The 19,774-nt window shown below is 30.3% G+C and overlaps 1 protein-coding gene across 7 annotated transcripts in view; it reads right to left on the bottom strand.

The window, feature by feature from the left end:
• Positions 1–19,774, bottom strand: part of Camta (Calmodulin-binding transcription activator) — a 307,476-nt gene that overhangs the window by 50,431 nt on the left and 237,271 nt on the right. For 2 of the 7 annotated variants that reach the window (XM_088181638.1, XM_088181639.1), the window contains 18 exons: positions 15,511–15,582; positions 14,515–14,659; positions 14,292–14,338; positions 10,393–11,757; positions 10,054–10,321; positions 9,777–9,988; positions 9,430–9,732; positions 9,018–9,367; positions 8,678–8,953; positions 6,672–6,787; positions 5,374–5,478; positions 2,183–2,250; positions 1,910–2,064; positions 1,659–1,843; positions 1,428–1,573; positions 1,169–1,365; positions 769–843; positions 154–273 (listed from right to left, as the gene is read on the bottom strand). In XM_088181638.1, the coding sequence (XP_088037764.1) occupies positions 154–273; positions 769–843; positions 1,169–1,365; positions 1,428–1,573; positions 1,659–1,843; positions 1,910–2,064; positions 2,183–2,250; positions 5,374–5,478; positions 6,672–6,787; positions 8,678–8,953; positions 9,018–9,367; positions 9,430–9,732; positions 9,777–9,988; positions 10,054–10,321; positions 10,393–11,757; positions 14,292–14,338; positions 14,515–14,659; positions 15,511–15,582 (4,205 nt within the window). Of the gene's footprint in view, positions 1–153; positions 274–360; positions 403–630; positions 659–768; positions 844–1,168; positions 1,366–1,427; positions 1,574–1,658; positions 1,844–1,909; positions 2,065–2,182; positions 2,251–5,373; positions 5,479–6,671; positions 6,788–8,677; positions 8,954–9,017; positions 9,368–9,429; positions 9,733–9,776; positions 9,989–10,053; positions 10,322–10,392; positions 11,758–14,291; positions 14,339–14,514; positions 14,660–15,510; positions 15,583–19,774 lie in introns of all 7 variants that reach the window. The other 5 variants (XR_015808914.1, XR_015808915.1, XM_088181640.1 and 2 more) reach the window with 5 other exon arrangements.

The following is a 19,774-nucleotide window of genomic DNA, read 5'->3' as shown; positions in this document are numbered from 1 at the left end:
GTAACTAAGGGTGAAGCATTCGAAAAAATGAAATTATGCACCTGGTAAAAGCTTCACGGGCTTTTGTCCCAACGACAATATGTCCTCGACAAAATATTAGGCCGACCATTAATCCATACGACATTTTTTAGCAATTTAAAATATTTCACTAACCTGATTTGGTTGACGTGGTGCATGTATTGCGAACTGTCCACGGGATACGGTAACCTTTGGTGGGCAACCGGTTGCTGCTGGACCGCCAGCCTCTCTCTTGCGGCTCGTTCGCTCTGTAATCTGCAAAAAAAACACAGAACAATCAATAACAAACATTTAAATCAACCACGGTCTAATTTTTACAATATAAAACGATCAACTACTAACATCTATCAGTGGCATACTGAAGGAAAACGTCTGAAATGCGGGCTATCAACGGATAACAACTCATGTAAGGACAGAAACAATTACAGCAATTTAAGTCTTAGATTATAATTTGCTTTAGAGATATATCATAATGTAGAGGACATTGTGTTATTATTTAAAAAAATAATATTAAGTAACAATTATGCTTCTTCTATATGTTACATCTCTATGTAATTAGCGAATACAAATCTATGAAACAAGGAAATGAAACATACATTATATTATACTTACACTTATACCATATCCTTCGTCCCAAACACTTTGTGTAAGCAAACAATACGAACGTAACAATTAATAATTTTGCAATGTTAATGTAAAAATTGGGAGATATATTAGATCAACAATATTAATTAAATTCGAGATGCTTACTTATTCTTAGATTGTCTCATGAATTGTTGTATTTTGCGAGCGGCTTGATGTTGTCTCCTCTGTGAATATGTTCTTCTATAAATATATTAAATATAATATTAAAAGTCTTATTTTTAATATAAAAATATATTAACCCAATTAGTCAGCCATGAAAGAATATATTACATATGTTTGAATGTATATAATATTAAAAGCTTATTGTTCCAAATCTTGTTTAGTTGATTCTAAGAAAAATATTACATATAACTTCACCATGTTGTTATGATTTTTTTGATAAATATATTAATAAAAATCTGAATATATAAGAGCAACATTTCTTTTGAGAATCAATAATAATGCATTAGACAATATAGCATTCCATAGCTGCCAAAGGATAAAATGAACAAAAATATTTTATTACTTAAGACTTCCAGGACTTCCTTTTCCACCTTCCCTAACAGTTCGTGAATATAAACCAGGACTTCCGCTTCCGCTGCCGTTTGTGTTGGAATTTTGTCCATCTAGAGCTCCTTTCTTGAATCTTTTGTGGGCACAATATGTTCTGAATCTGTGTTGTATTACAGTCGCAGCGTGAGTCATCTGCTTAAAGTATGCGTACTATAAAAAAATAATATAATGAGCAATAAATATAGACAGTTTAATAATATTATCAATAATACCTGTTTGTAACGCCTGTAATAATTCTGTATGCACACAGCAGCTGCTCTTTCTTTATCCTGCTCTTCTAACTTTTGCCGTCCTTTGTAAGATCTGTAAGCTTTTTGTATGATCTTAGCTGCTTCGTACAACTCTCTTTGTTCTCGATCTAAAAAATCAGTTTTGAATTAAATATCTGGAAAGTCAGATTTAAATGGGAAATATTTAATTATTTTATAATAAATGTAACATACCAGATAAAGTAAGATTATTAAAATCTCTTTCGCACAAGTTAGCTGAAGCTTGTAAGAATTCACAAAAATCAGCTGTTGTGGGCGGAGGAGATGGAGAATCAGCTAACGGAAGAGATCTCGGAGATTGCAAGCATGATGATGACGCTGGTGATAAACTTGAACATGGTGTACCGACATCATAATATCTGCAGAAATAACGTAAAATAAATACCATCATTACATATTAAAGTAAAAGTATATAAATACAGTACCTATAATTATGATCTGAGAACTCAAAGTTGAATTCGTTAGACTCAAAATTCACTTGCGCTGGTAAGTCTAACAATGGCTCCATTAAACAATCGCTCGGAGGATCGTTGTCAACCATACCTGGACTGCCTTCTATTACCATATCTTCGCTTTCATTCTGTAAATCAAAATATTGAGAATATTTCAACAGTTTATAAAGAAAATGAAAACCTTTGTAGATTGGTTTTAAATACATGACACTCAAAAAATAGTGATTTAATGGTAATTGTTCATACCTTAATGCGATCAGGCATTGCGGCAATGATCTGTTCGGCCAATGTGAACACTCGAACGTCTTGTTCCCCTGTAAAAAAATCATCAAAGATAACTTTAAGAGACTATTACGACGATTCGACACGTATATCAACAGCTAACTTGCAGCTAAACACCGAACACCGATAGCAAAACTGATTTACAAACTGAATCTAAACCATTGTAGCTTAAAAAATCACACATATGTATATATATATATAGTACATATAAAAAAAAATATTTTAATAAAAATTAAATAAAAACTCAAATACAATATCCTTCATACATGTAATGTTGTGCTTTTGAAAGTTTTTTTAAGAAAAATGTATTAAAAAGTATCTTTTAAGCTTTTTTGGTATACTCATGTATGTATGTATTAATAAATATATATATTATACGATATATATGTAAAGGGTTATATAATCGATACATTAACTAGTACAAATTACATTTAATCATTAGAGATCACTTATTAATCACTTAAATATATAAATAAGCATTATCTCTAATGATTTAATATCATCATAGCTTGAATAACTTATTATAAACATATAATGTAAAGTGTCTGTTCATTTAGTTTAGAACAAAACTTGATTTACCATTGTGTCGTGTATATCGTTTTGGATTCCTCTATCAAGCCACCTATAATATGTGTTATACGTTTATGTATCTAAATAGTTAAAAAGTGCTTTGCACTTACCTTTATTGTTGTTTGAATCAATAAAAATTCAGCAGAAGCAAAAATCAACGTAAGCTTCTAAAAGCATGTTTACTCTTTTCACTACTAACTAATATGCATGCTAAATATTTGTTGCCTTTCTCTAAGCGTTTATCACTAAGACTTTGAAAATGGGTCATTTTTATTGTAGTAGAGAATGGCTGCAAGTATTCTGATATTTGTATTATATAACGATATTACATTATAAACTTTATTGTATTATATATTGTAATAAATCAACACTTAAAAAGGAAATAAAACATAACAATAATGTAACGAAACAAACGGTTAAAAACAATAAAAAGCAACATTGAACCATCACCTAATAGAAGCTAAAACACCGATCAAAAAAGTTTCAAAGTAAAAACACTTTCTAAGAAGATTGTTTTCGGGCTTATGCACAATGGAAAAGGTCATCAACTGGATAAGGAATCTATTAAATATAAATTACGTATGGTTTTTCTTTTCATCGAATTTCATATTTAAGGTGAATTTATTTTAATTTTATTGTGTAACTTATATACAAAAAAGTGAGAAAAAAGGTATAAAAGTGAGTATAATACTGAAAAAAAGTATCCAGACAAAAAATATATTTATCTGATAACTCTGTCCGTTATGTAGTCGATAAAAGCAACGATTTTAACAGTTTTTCAAATTTACATTTTCAAAAAATGCTGATATTTACAACCCTTTGTTATGTTATGAATCGTGCAAAAATATTAGATAATCCCAAAATAAACGTCGTTTTTTTAATGAAACGAAAAAAATATTTTTACCTAAATGGTTCAAAACATAATTTATTTCTATAGTAATAAAATTATCTAAAGGTCGTCTATATTTTTGGTTCCCCGCACCTAGGACTATTCTTGATATCGTAATTTCCCATATTTTTTTTATTTTTCAAACAATCTTTGACATTTACAGATATTTCATTACTCACTTACCACTTTACAAATGTTTTTAGTGGCAAGAGCTATTTTTTTAAAGAAATTTAAATAAAACGCAATTTTATATATAATATGTCATTTTTGGGTCCTATTTTTTTTTAATATCAGAATGCGAAGTGCAGTTCTGTACCAATACAGATATAATAAAATACGCACTCATCAACAAATAAAACATGACTGACTGTTAAAACTTTAATTTAAAATAACGACAATCATTTCGGGATTAATTGATACATTTTTTAATTGTATATGTAAATACCTTTACCATATCTCAAATATATTTCACATGAAGTGACTATTTGCGACATTAGGACAAGCCTAATAAATGCATATATATGTCACTCGACTTAAAAGCTCTTAAAGTGCTGAGGATTCAGCGATAATTTAAGCTACCGCCAAAGTCGGGTTTTGTCAATTTTTTATATCCATCTGGTATAGAATAACCGTAATGCAATGGCTAAAATGTTATAACCACACAATCTGAATTTAACAGTAAATTTAGAAACGTTAGGGGATTATCAACGAATTGATAAATATAAGAATTACACTATATAGATCTGATCAATAATTGCATGTTTAATGTTATGTTGTTAAAAGCCGATACTGAACATGTTAAAAATTAAATAAAAATCGGCCATATATGTATATATATATTTATATATATAATATATGAATCAACCAAATATATAGGAAAATACAGTAAAAATGACAATATCAGGCATATACACATCTTTTAATTCGTGAACTTGATTATAGATAAGCAACTCGGAATGTTTAATATTGATAGCCACACATATCGGACAGAGTATAACTATTTTCAGTTTGATACGATTTAAATTTCTTAGTATTATAGACACTTTTTGACTCTTTTGTAATTTTTATTCATTAAAAAATGCATTAAAATATTATTTTGATAAAATAGCAAAACAGTATTTACCGTTATGAAAAATATGAAATGTTATGAAGGTAAAAAGTACAAAATTTTGAGTTCTAATGCAGAGGAAGTTAATTACAAAGACTGGACTGTCGACCATATTAACAACAAAAAAGAATACTATTTATGTTGTCACATAAAGCCATTACTTAAAATTCATATTGAGAAGTCCAAATAATTTAACAGTGACACCCTGTTATAATGACCTTTCATCAACGACAATCGATTAATGATGTATATCAAAATTACCTATTCGTTATTCGATACGCTTGTTTAAGTTGAAACTGGATTATCCGAGACTTTTTACTGAAAAATACATATATAGGCCATTTTTACAACGTATTATAACAAAGATCAACTGTATTCAAGAGGAGATTCAAATATGAATTTCTTTCATTGATAAAAATCGTTTTGATAATTCATATTTAGAAGACAATCCTAGTGTGTTAGAGCAAGCTTTTACAACACTTTATCAATTGGATTTTGGAATGTGATGTTAAAAGTTTAATTGTGATGCACTAACAATGTTGTAAACGCTTGTTCGATTACATTCATAGCTCCTTTGCATTAACTGACCTACTACGGTGGCCTGCTCATTGTTTGTCTGATGTATATCTTCGTCAGACATTGCTTCAACGTCGATCAACGGACTGTCTGAGCGGGGCCCTCCTGCCACCTCGCCTACAACGGCATCAATTATAAACAACCCAAACGCAAAAAAGTAAATCAAATCCAAAAATAAAATCATAAATATTAACAAAACATAACTAATCAATCAAAAGAGTTCGCTTTTCGTAATATAAGGGGTGAGGCACGAATGTGGCTACAAAAATAAATCACTACAAACAAGATTTTGCCACAGACATAATACAACTCATTTTAAACGTAAAATAGGACCATTTAATATCTTGCTTTTACCGTCGTAGTCGTCGCATAATAAAATATTATAATATATAATATAAAGCTGAATGACTTATTTTTTAACCATTTATATTTATATAAATTGTTTAAAATTGAGCTAAAAGCAACCATATAAGCTGTTATTACAGTAGTAACCCAAACCATATAAACATTTCCAATAGCCGTAAGTCTTGCATTTATCCAAAGCTTGCATGAAGGCGATGAAAATATTTTATATGTAATAAAATTTATTTTTGTAGCAATAATAATCCATCACCCTTTATAATATAAATATCAACGAATTACCTGCTTTATTTATAGTTTGTATTATATTAAATGTTTTAAGTTTATCTCTATTTATTTTACAATAAACTAACGATATGAAATTTTTTAAATTGTTTTACCTTAAATGTAAAACAAAGCTTTAACCAATTATTTAATTAACGTTATTCGCTTATTTATAAAACATATAATAATCGAGTTAAATTATATAAGAAAATAATATCATTTACATATTCAAGTACCTTAATTTTTTTGATGAGAATTTTTATATATCGTCGTGAATATGGAAGTAGTCGAGTTTGATTGTTTATATATAATTAACATACATATATTAAACTGTTATGGTGTCGACTCGCCCTACATGTTCACGACCAAATCTACGCCAAAAAAAGGCAAAATATCTTCAAGCGAATAATAATAAAAAATCGTAGCAAAAATTCATACGTTTCGTATGTGTCAGCCGTTGAGCAAAATCGACCCAATGGCCGATTTTAAAATTAAAATTAAAATGCCTATTCTAAGAGTTGATGAAATTTCAGAATGCAGTCAATCGTATTACGAGTATTTCCTCAACATGATGCAAAAATATAATTGTTAGCTATACCATCTCTTTGTTTAATATTATAAAAAGGTAAATAAAAATTATTGTATTAATAGTAATTTATGGATTGACGGTCAGATTGATCACGTACATAGCGCATAGTCCATCCTTCTCGATATGAGTTGCCTTGTGCCACTGTCGATGCCTTGGAATGTTGGATCGTTAGCTCCAAATGATGATAGTGGTAATGACATACTTCTATCAAACCTGTAAATCATTAAAATGTTATATTAATAATTATCTGATAATATCTTATTTAAAAATAAAACTTTTGTGACGTCTAAAATTATATTGCTTTTATAGTAAAATATTACGTCGGTCATATATAAAGTCTTTAAATGTTTATAAACTAACAACTTAATATGAAGTGAAAAAAAAGTATATATTAAATTATCAGTTTCTAAATATCGTATATATATGTTCACACGTTTGATAAAAATTGATAATGTAGCTTCATTGCCTATATACAATACTACAATAATCTTAAAAACAAATTAAAATTAATCATCAAGTATTTCTTTGGATAGTAAGTATTGCATTAGCTCAGATAAAACATAAGTATAAAATAATGACAAACACGATCGTTGATTTTATTTTTAAGAATTGGAAAGAAAAGTGTTGTTTCATGATTAAAAACTCAACAATTGTAAACGTTATTATATAATTACTGGTCTTGCTACTTAATTACAGTAAAGCGCCAGTTTATAACACAAACTTCTGTATCTTGTCTTATGTTTTTCTTAGAATTATAAAATTTACATTTAGCTATAATAAAATTATATCGTACAACAAATATTATCGAAGCCTTACAAAAATAATTAGTGTTTAACATTTTCCTTTGATTTAACACGTAAAACTGTATACCGTAGGTTAAATTTATACTATATTTCTAAGATTCTGTATTTCTATATATCTCACTAAAAAAGTCACGAGTGGCACAACAAATGTTTATTTTTTATTTTTAATACATATAAGATACTCTATAATCTGTATGAGCTCATTATTAGAGAATTTTCAATATCAGATATGTACGATCTAGCTCGATTTTAATTATTCATCCGTAAGCTTAGGAAAATCTAGATAAACCTTATCTGTGTTGATTGATCGGAATTATAATTATACATTAATCACTAATTCCGATCTCCCAGACACGATATAAATTTGTACTAATGACACTAGGATAAAATCTTTATTATATTTATGAGAGTTTTTATTTTTGTATACCTCACTAAAAAAGTCACTGATGAAACTATTATATTTTGTGATATGATTTTTTTCTGCTATGATTTTTAAATAATATCCATATTATTTCTTTAAATATTTGTCACAATACCATAATGGTTAGTATTTCAAAAAACGTTTACCATAAATAATACAGTAAATAGTCATATTTCTTGATAATCCGTTACTTTATTTGTAACGATATTTTAAGTATAAAATTAATGTCTTTCTAAACACACAAAGAGAATTATTATACCTTAAACAGTGCTTTTTATAAAAAAAAATCATTTAAGAGACTCCTAGTTTTTGTGCCATCTCGTGTCCCGGGACTTTAAGAATAATACCAACGTCTAGAAACTTTCTGATTTTGTACTAAAAAAATTGTCTGAAATTCACACAAAAATTGTCTGAAAACATCAGCAAAAGTGTTAAAGGTTGCGATATAACTTATAACTTAACGTCAGAAAAATAAAGTATAATTGTAAGCAGTATTTAAATTGTTTACATGGTTAATTATTAGCTTTACATATAGAACTAAACTGTGTGCTAATATTAATATTTTAATTCTGTATCTAAAATCACAGGCAAATTTTTTATCTACATAAACTATTTTGTGATAAATCCATTATTTTTAAAGATTTTTCAGTGAAAATGTAATAGTTTAATTGCCTTTTGCAATCAATTTTAAGACATATCTAAACATATATTTATGTATTATATATGAAAATATTGGAAGCAAAGTTTCATTGTCAAGTAATATTTATGTGTATGGCATAATTAGGGCTATCAATATAAATTTTATTAAAATATTTAAAAACTTTTAGCATGACCAATGTATATTCAGTGATGAAAAGAAGTATAAATTGTATTATAAACCTTGATAGTTTTGGATTTTCTTTTCCATTATTTCTAACTCTAGGTCTTAGGGACGGCAAGCTATCCGAGGTTTGAACAGACGTCATATTGATACCGCTATCTACCGACGATCGTTTCACCAGCTTATTTGAATCGTTTCTAAATCCCCTACTAGGACTGGGACTACCAGCTATTTCCATCGGCATATAACAATCTTTATCCAAAGATGTTTTGGTAAGCTCAGAAATTGACATAGAAGAATTTCCATGAATGTTCTTGAACTTTTGACTCTCACTCCTAAAAATAAAAAAAATCGTTAAACATATATTATCCTTGCATATTATTAATAATAAAAAAATACCTTGTAACAGCTCCGGGTCTTAAAAAGACACCATCGTGAATTCTACTGGACGAAGCTATTGATGACAACGACGATAAAGATGTCGCAGGAGATACACAGGCTGAATATGCTGACGTAGCAGCTTCTATTGCGTTGGATAATGAATTATCAAATACTGAACCAACACTACAGTCTGAACTCTCTCGTTTTGATTCCAGCCTTTTAATCTCTTTCACTAGACTTTCATGCTGATAGAAGATTGCACAATCCAGCGCCGTTTGTAACGATTTATTACGAACATTCAAAGCGGTGTGGTTCCACCTGTATAATACTAGGGCTGTTTCATTATGACCTCTTGAGCATGCCCACATCTAGAATATTAAAAACATGTTAAATACATCGCAATATTTAATATATAAAAAAAAATATTTACTAATGGAGTGAATCCGTCGTCATCTTGACTCAGTGCATCCACTTCAGTATCAAGAAGCATTGATGAGTTTTCAGCTCTCCAATGCAACATTGTGCATACTAGTCTCGAATAACCCAAAGATGCTGCCAAGTGCAGTAAAGTCATGCCACGGTGACTTCCTTGATTATAACTGGATCCATCTTCACCGGGTGATTTCCATATTCGGTTGATCCTAGCTTGACAGAACGTCACTAGACGATCTTCAAAATTTGGTTGTGTGAATAGTGCAGAATCTTCGACCTGTAAATATATATCATAAAATAACTAAAATACACTTTATTGAGTTAAATTGTATACTATTAACTGACCGGTTCTTGTTTAATCTGTAACTTATCATCCATTGACTCTAAACGATTTAATAGTGTGAACCTCAATAAGCCTTCACTAGCAGGTTCTACTTTCGGCTCTGGAGCTGATACGCGTTCTTCTCTGGGCGGTAATTTATACTCAAAAATCACTGAATTTGATATAACAAAACCATCACATGCAACTTGAAGTGTAGCTAATCCGGCTTCATGAGCTGAAATAAAATTATATTTATATGCATGACTTACTTATATAATCCTTATAAATTTATTGTTTTACCTGGACAATAACATCTCAACACTCCACTTTGTACTAATGTAGTAGGAACAGGAAATGTATCAAATAATACTGTATAAGACGAAACATTTGAGTGCCACGGTCCAGTGACAAGCACTTTCACTCCGCCTTCAGGATATGCCCATTCTGGCGAAAAATCTGTTATGCTAGCAGTCGGATGTCCATCAGGATGAGATCCTGACGGTGGACTGTTTGATTCATTCTTTTGAGACATGTTGTCATATTGAGAAATTGAAGTTTTACCTTCAATCTGTAATGACGATAAATAATTAAAGCATTGTTTGATATAAATTACTTTGAACTTAAATAAATTAGACTTACATGTAGTAGACTATGATTTGAAACAGTGTTAGGATCTAAAGCTTCTAATTCAGAAAAATCCCCTAACATATCAAACGCATCCAAATTGACAAAGACGTCGTCGTCTACGACGTGCGTCGGGGAAACAACTACATCACAGTTTTCGATAAAGTCCATAGGGTTTATTTCAGATACGATCACATCGTTGGGCGACAGTTCTTCGCCAGGTACTTGGACAGTGTCCGTGTTAATCACTACATTGTTTGATTGTATAATAGAATTATTAGATGTTAACTGATCGAGATCAGAAGAACACAGGGGCATATTGGCAGAAAGAGTCTTTTGGATATCCTCGTGGGAGAGGTCCAGAGTTTCATTAAAAAACGTGCCGTTCATCACAGACGATCCGTCGCTTTGACTTATCAAAGAACCTCCGGATTCCGTACCGAAAAGAACTAGAGTATCACTATAGATGCTATGCGTTTTCTTGTCGTTCTTTTCGTCGTGTAGCTCTACGATCTTGGATGGAGTGGAAGGTGCGCTATACACCATGTTCATCCTGTTGTTTTGGTTGTTTTTCAATGTGCTTCTGTCTTTCCTGCCGTTCGTCAAAGTCTCGAACAAGACGGTAGATATGTTTTCGTTATTATCGTCCGATCTCGATATCCTGTTTACCAGTTTCATGTTAGTGAGCGTTCTGGCGTTGCTGTAGATCAAATCAGAGTTGTGACGGCAGGACGACGGCGAGCTAGTCTCCATGATCTCTTGCTTCACGACGAGCGTTCCGGTTTTGTACTGTGTTTCTTTAGGCCTATTCATATTATTACGTCCATTATCACTAGTGTTACAAACGAAAGAGGTCACAGACAAGGGAGAAACTAGAGATTGCTGTACGACAGAGTTGGTGGTCGTGTTGCCCGCTGAGCTGTTGAGAATGAGCAAGCCACCGCCACCTTGGATCTGTGATAAGCTGAGAACCAAGGGCGGCGAGGTGGTCGTCGGATTTGACGTCGGAATATTGCCGTTCGATGTGTGGGTGACGATGCTGGAATGAGAATGATGGATGAGGCGCGAGTCCCGCGAATAGACCCGCGGCGGATGACTGTTCGTCGTGAGGAGAATGCTTCCTGTGCCCGTCGTGGAAGAAACTTGATTATTATTGTCTGATTGTTGCCTATTGCTAGTACTGGCTATGGACACCGTAGTGTTCGGCTGGTCGGCGGGTTTTGCTGAGGTTATCCTCCTCATTGAATGAGGGCATGGTTTTCCGCCGGCACAACTTGCCTCTGGACAACCGCATTCCAATTGCTTGACTAAAGCTGCTTGTCTAGCCAGTCGTTGCTTCTCCATCAACTGTCCAACAATAGCCTCGACAGTTTCAGCCGTCTGAAATTTGTAAAATATATAATTTAATACGTATCTATTATATAACATCTACGTTTTTTTGTTATCAATATACAATCACCTAATTTAAATGCAAATCACACGTTGAAAAAAAATCCTGTCATTTACTATTTTGCTTTTGCAAAAGTTATTTTTATTTTATTACTTTTTTACCCAATTTAAACAATACAATACGATAATTTTTATATATTTAAAAACTGTAAAGTAATGTCATTTTCATATGGTTTATAAATCAAATCTTTCAACACCATTATTACACAATTTAATTAAAAGTTTTTATAATTTAACTTTTTAACAAAATATTTTTATAAAAAATGTTCAATTAAAAAAATGTAAGTAGAAAACATTGACTTTACTGTAGATCAGAGTCTTTCAACCAGCTTGCGTATTTTTTACACATATGTATATATACATTATATGACAGACATTAATCCAAAAAAAATTATATTAAATACAACTTATGATCCATAGATGACACTATGCACGACGTATTTTATTATTTTAAATATTCAACACGATACTCATCCGTAAGATTAAAAAAATCTAAGAAAATTTAATCTGCGATTATAAAAAATGCTAAAAAAAAAAAATTGAACCCCATTTTAATCGTAAAAACCAGATGGAACACAATGAAGGCGTTGCTAGACCACTTTTTACGAACTAAGCAACAAGCTAAAAATGTCTATAAAACTAAGAGTATTCAATTATTGCTAAAAATGTACTTTACAGCCAATAAAGATCGCTGTAAAGTGCCTTAGTAGAGAAGAGGTTACCTTATTGACATCCGAAGGAGAATTAATTGTTTTGTTAAAACAATTGAAATATATGTAAATATATTCGAATATAAGCTCGAAATTGAACAGTCAATAAGATAAATTAAATTATCAAACAAACGATACATTGATATCATTAATTAAATATTTGCGAAATTCAGAATCTTTCACAAATCAAAAAAAAATTAACTTCTTTCGTTACTCTTCAAAAGCAGAAATATTAAAAATAGGAAAAGAAAATATGTGCAGATTATTTAATGACTCCAATGAATCATTAGAATTCATAGAATCCAACGAATAAATTACAAATTTATCATTGGCTCAACAATTAAAGAAAGAAATTTCTTTCAGTCTTACAGAGAGTAATGTAAGAAAAATGAAAAAATAATTCGAATTATCTAAATCGACGGGTAAAAGAACAAACAATTTACAGTGTCTACTTGAAGGCTTGTTTATTAAACCAACATCAACACGAAACGAGAGGAATTTTTCTACTGCCAAAATTTTTTTAATAAAAAAAACGAGGATATCTGATTCAACTTCAGTTGGCATGTGTTTTTTAAAGGGTTATTTTACAAATATTATGAAATATTGTATCTTATAAAAATTCAAACATATAATGATAATAAATTATATATGTTTTATATAGCAAAAGCTAATAAAAAGGTTTTGGGCTTCCATGAATTTTCCGACCACTAAAGATTAACGAGGATCAGCAAATATATTTTTTTCGAAAAAATATTAATTTATGCTATCTCTAACATCAGATCATTGGGGACGAAAAATGAGTCTTTCGTTTAAAAGTGACTAATAAAACAGTAGCTATCTAACGCAGAAGTTGCGATTCCAACTTTTAAATCCGAATTTTTCTCTTAAAATGTTGTTTTTCTGTATGGTGTTAAAACAAGGTATGTGATAATAAAAGTGTAAGTTAACCTTTTGTACTCCTAAAATGACTCAAGATTAAATAAGCAACTCTAGTTGGAAAGTTATATTGCAGCCTTTATAATTCATTGAACTTGGCCTCTTCCGACTACCGTTTATTTCTTGAAATAATAGTTTTTTAATTATCTAAAATAATTTAAATCAGCTAATTTTGATTTGTTTTTTTTTTCAAACCAGAAAAATATTACTAAAATTGCAGTTTATTGTGACAAAAAGGTATATCAAATTATTGTATGTTAATTAAAGTATTATATATTAAAAAAACTGAAAATTGCTATCTAATTTTTGTTGATAAAAAACGGCATTAATATAAGTTATCGTATTTTTATTGTGTAATTTAACATAACATATTTTACAACAAACACATAACTTATTTTTGAGAATGTGCTCATATTATAAAGTATATAAATACAAAAATTATATATTTTTTTATTTTAAGTGAGAATCAAATTTAATTTAAATTTAAAAAAAAAATTGTTTTAACACTGTATGAAAATGTCTTTTAGGAAGTAAACACGTAATTTATTCAGAACAATTAAAGCTTTTCTCTAAGTAATTAATATTAAAAACATTTAGTTAAGAGTGACTTATTTTAAAATATTTAAATGAATTATCTTTATCAAAAGATTGGTTATCTTAGCTTTACAATTTTATATTTTTAATAAAATAATTATTTTTTGATTGCTGTAATGAATTTATTATTTATTCTAGTCAACAGTAAACCATACTAATTGAATATATATCTCAAATTGATCGTAATTAATGTTATATCCAAATTTTATTTCCAAAAAGTCTTACCGAAATTTCCAGCTCATTATTGACATCTGGTTCATCTTCACTAAAAACTGAAAAAATAATAAAAATGTGTTATAATTATGGTTCATAAAAATAAAATAAAATTATGTAAACTATATTTTTATAATATACAAAAATTCAGAGAAAATAACACAAATAATAAATTTTAAAAACCCGAATCTGCTCGAATTTTTTTTTAAAGATTTTTGTTTATAAAAATACTTACACATCGGTTTGAGTTGGCTGACCAGTTCCTCCTTGGTCCATTCCTTCTTATCACCCCACAGCGCCAAACTCGGCGTGATGACAGCCAGCTTGTTGTCATCCGGATACGGCACGTTCAAATAGTGAACCAAGACTATATCCGGATTCTGAAAATGTCGTAAACAACCCGTTTTAAAACACAACAACAACAACAACAAAGCAAAAAAAAAGCTCACATCCATTACGAAAATGTAACCGGTAACAGAACGCCCCGCTCCCCATCCCCAATTTGTCATATTAAATAATTACCACCCCCGTCACTACGGGTGGCGCTGAAAAGTGGAGCTCGCGAGACAAAAGGTGTCTTTGTACCCTAATAATAATTTTGTTTGCCGTGAATTTATACGACACGAAACGGGCCACGACAGTTTAATGGTTTTATAATGATAGACTTTGGCGTCGGAGGCCTTGGAAATTTCTGGTTTAGTCTTTGCGGAGGAGCGATTCGTCAAAAGGGGACGAAAACAGCCACAAAACACCGCAAGCGTGGTCGTGGTATTTATTAACAGATTTTACTGGTATTGATAGTTATATAATTATACCCTAAATATTACCGCCCGATAAGTTAATATTTAAAATAACCCTTAAGGTATTATAAAATCAACCTAGTAAATATTTATTAAGTAAACACATTGGTAAAATCTACCATTAGATAAATATTATCTTGTAATGGAGTATAAAAAAAGAGGGAGAGACTAAGATGTTATGATAAAAAATATTACATTTTTGTTAGAATCCTATGGGTTTATAGGTATATACTGTTCTTCGTCAGAAAATCTTAATCTGTAACTCTTTTTAGTTTGTAAATAATAACAAAGAGTAATAATGTGTCAATTATTGGCAAGGTCTAGAATAAATATTTCTGAAGACAAGCTTTTTGCACAAACGTCAGAAGTATATGAGATATTCCGGCCCAACTTTGATTATGTTAATTGTATAAATATATGCTTTTACTTACTTGTAACAACCAATAGCATCGTCGGTGAAAAGTTGGCAGGATAGCAGAATGCACATAGCAACCGTATATACACTAGAAACGATAAAAACATACGTGTTAAATTAAATTATAGCATACTTCAAAAATGTCCTAATCTAATTGAGATTAATCTATAACACTTCATATTTGTATTATACTTTTACCATAATTACAGGGTTTATTAAATGGTTTAATAATGAAGGTATAATTTGTAATGCGTTTGGTATAAATCACGACTTTTTAAGTATTCCGTGTTACGTCTAATTTTTTTTATTTGAAAACGCAACATGTAGTTTAGTAATTGATCGCTGTTTCGCATTTAAACGGTTAGAAATTCTAATATTTTCAATTTAGAAGGATTAAAAATGCCAACATAATAAAATATGCTTAAACGTGAATTACAGATTTAGTGAGTGTATTTTTTTTTATTTTTAATAAACATTTTAAAAATAAATACATTTTATAAAACAACAAATTGAATTTGTTGAAAAATCAACAGGGATTACTTCAAACTATTGGTATTTTTTTATATTGAATCAATGCAAAAGTCCTAAAAAAATAATTCAATGGACTGCTTAAATATTGTTGGGCAAGATGAAAACAGTTAAAAATCTGTCCAATTACATGTGATGCATGATAATATATATATACAAAACAATAAGAAGCGTTTTTAATATAATCTGAAACACTAAAATAAATATTATGAATTGCCTCATGTAGGTTATTGATAAAGAGAAGTAAGAGCAGAGGACCCAAATTGCATTCCTGCAGTTCTTCTGATAAGTGAAATATTCGTCGGAGCGACGATTAATCCAGTCGGTTATCTCAGGCTCTCTTCCATAAAGAATTAAGATCCTCCTACATCATGGAAATCTGAAATCGACTGCACTACGTCCGCGTATAATAAATAAAAATGAGAGATTCATTGCTATTTCTATGTCATTAATAAACAATATAAACAGCAATGGATTCTTGTGGTAGAAATAATATTTTTTTCTAAAAATGAGTTTTCATACTTGACGAATTGATATATAACGGTTAAGTGATTTAGGAATAGCTTTATGAGATCTCAAGAAAACCCCTAAATTATATAATATTTTTACAAATAAATCGTGATTGACTTTATCAAACGCCTATACGGTATAGATAACATCGACCAGTATTTTAGAATCAGGGGACTCTACTGCCCTTTAAAGGCACATAAGGTCAGTGGTCATGGAACGACGTGAACGAAAACCGTGTTTTTGCTCTACAGTGATATTATTGAGAATAATTAGAGCAAACAACTTAGCATGCACCGAAGAAACGGCGACTGATCTAAAAATTTTAATAAAAAAATTATAGCCTTTTTTGTGGATCGGAATGACTTTCGTGCATCTCAAATTGACAAATTAAAAATGTTTTGAAAGAGAGTGATGATATTAACCTGATGGATTTTCAATATAAAATTAGAATCCTGCACACTACGCGATTTGAGCTTCCGAAAACGTGTAGTTTCATAGGACTTCATTTATGGCTAAAACTGATGCTATATAGTGGAGCTGGTTTGCCTTTATTGCGATCTGGAGCTGAAGATGTTTCAACATAAACGGAAGAAAAATTCTTTGCGAAAGTATTAGCAGTATATTTATAGCAGTCGAAAGTTTTGTCATCATGATGCACTGTCGGCTATATACGAACATTACCAACAAACATAAAATGCAAACTCAGCGTTATTAACCATAACGAAACTTTTCACAAACTTACTTTAAAAAATATTGTCAATGAATTATTTTAATAATGAAAATGCAATAAATACTTATTTATTGTTATGCCAGATATGCTTATAATCAATAGTATTATTTGTATGAGTATGTATGTATTTGTGCCAATATACTTCAAGGTTGCGACAAAACTCGGTAAGTGCAAAATTTGACACGTCTGAATGCATTCAACAACCTGGCAAATCATAGCAAGCGCTGTGGACGTGACAGGATAGTAAAATATTTCAATTTTTCTCTCCCCAAATACAGGAGGAGGTACATCATATATAATACAATCTGATAACATTGGGAACCGAGTGCTTTAAGTAAGATGTCATAACATTTTTATTTTTACAGTAAATATTAAACTTCTGAATATTTAAATACAAGAATACTTGCTTTTTCTTAAGATTTTAACTACCTTGCTATATGCAATAGGTATATCTCATAAAATTATAAATAAAGATACGTCAGATGAAAGTCATAAAACAAAATTACAACCACCCAAAAATATTTCAAACAAGAAGAGTGGGGAAGGGTAGGTTGCGATAAATCTACTTCTGGGTCACCAATTACTCGCATTTTTTTCTCGTCTCGTTCATTCAAAAATTTTACGCCGCCCATAAAGCGCTACTACGCAGAAAATCTGCGTTTTGCAACGTCGAGTTTATTAGCGGGAGTGAAGGAAATTGGCCTCGGAGCGAGTCTACTTCTCGGAGAATCAGCGGAGGGAGCAGATGCCGCCGAGATGCTTATCGTCAGACTGCCATTGTTGTCTGTATCATCCGGAAGAAGGAAGAGTATGGGGTGAGACATTGCCCCCGGGGCATCCTTCGGCGTTTGTTCTTGATGTTTTTAGTGTTTCCCATAAAGACGTGTCCTTTTGTCTCGGCTGTGAGGTGTCTCCTTTTGTGCGGAATTCGCGTCTCTCTCTACGATAGGCCACACTACGAGCCGCTTGAATCTTTGCCAGATATTGGAAACAAAGTGGACCGTGCACGGACGGATGCTGGGAATTCGCAACGAGATCTGATTGTGTGTGGTCTTCCGCGAACGAAACCAGGCTTTAACTAGAGTCGTATGATTATAACTTTTCGATAAATAAGCAGTCTATACACTTAACTTAAATATTGATTATAACAATCATTTTATAAATCTAATGTATTACCAAATATTAACGTATATTTTTATTTCCATATGTATCTTATTGTTACTTGATGCTAAAATAAATATTTAGGTTAAAAACAGAATATATGTTTTTTATGTAATTATTTTCTTAATACGAATTGTGCCTAGTAAATTTAACTTATTGTTTGTTATTTTATAATAAATTAAATGATATATCTCAGTATGATCGTGTACTATCTATGTCTGAAAAATTTACCAACTCTATTAAACTTAATAAGACCAAAGTAGAGAACAATACAGAAAGAAATTTGTGGCGTCAAGAAAATATCAAAACTCTAAATCATATTAAATTACGTAATTAGTGCTCAATACTATACAACTTTTAAATTACTTTTATACTCTCATATAAAAGAATTATCAGTTGCTCAATATTTTTGTATATATAATAAATAAATAAATAAAATAAGCAAGTCTGATATTCATTACATTGCACAACAATTTTTCCCTTTAGATATGCTAACCAAATGTGATTTTATAGCAAACTTTTTACTTTTTTACAGCTGAAACTAGAAATTAACAACAGGAGCTTGAAATTAACATACTTTTCGTGAATTATACATTTATATTTGCAGTAAGATATTCACAAAAAAAATTAAATGAATATTGCACAAGCTATAAAAATACAGTAAAATGTTGTCTTTATTTTGCTTTGCGATAATTAAGAAAGGTATTTATTTAGCTGACAAAAATCAGTCGTACATAATTTAGTCGAGAATTTCTCGAGAAAAATGACAAATCAAGAGTAATTATATAAAACATTTTTTTTATATAAAATAACGAATTAATAACAAACGATAAATGGCATTTAATAAATTGTGAATATTTTTTAATATTCTCTGTACGAAAAAGCAATTCACAACATTATGTATTTAAAGTGAAAAAAAATAAACCTCACTTTAGACGTAAAAACTAGATGGAACACAATGATGGTAGACCGCTTTTTACGAATTATGCAACAAGTTAAGAGTGCACTAATGACCTAAATTTTAGAGATCTGTGAAACAACGAGTATTTAATTATTTGTGAAAGGGTACTGAAGACTTTACAGTCAATAAAGATGTAGAGAAGAGGTTGCATTATTGACCGCTGAATTGTAAAATATCAAATCTGAGTGAGCTCGAAATTTCAACGGGCAATTAAAAATAAATTAAACAATCGTACAAACCAGACATTGATATCAATAATTAAATATTTGCGAAATTCAGGATTTCACCAATTATTTTTTGAAAACAGAAATTCAGATAATGGGGAAAGAAATTATTCGTACATTATTTAATGGCTTGATGAATTCTATAAACCCTCGCTACTCTATTGAA

Source organism: Plectrocnemia conspersa, unplaced genomic scaffold (genome assembly GCF_051122295.1).
Source record: "Plectrocnemia conspersa isolate PC_06_02 unplaced genomic scaffold, ASM5112229v1 ptg000002l, whole genome shotgun sequence".
NCBI lineage: Eukaryota > Metazoa > Arthropoda > Insecta > Trichoptera > Polycentropodidae > Plectrocnemia > Plectrocnemia conspersa.
Note: the sequence above shows the minus strand (reverse complement) of the source record. Positions and strands in the feature narration are given on the sequence as shown.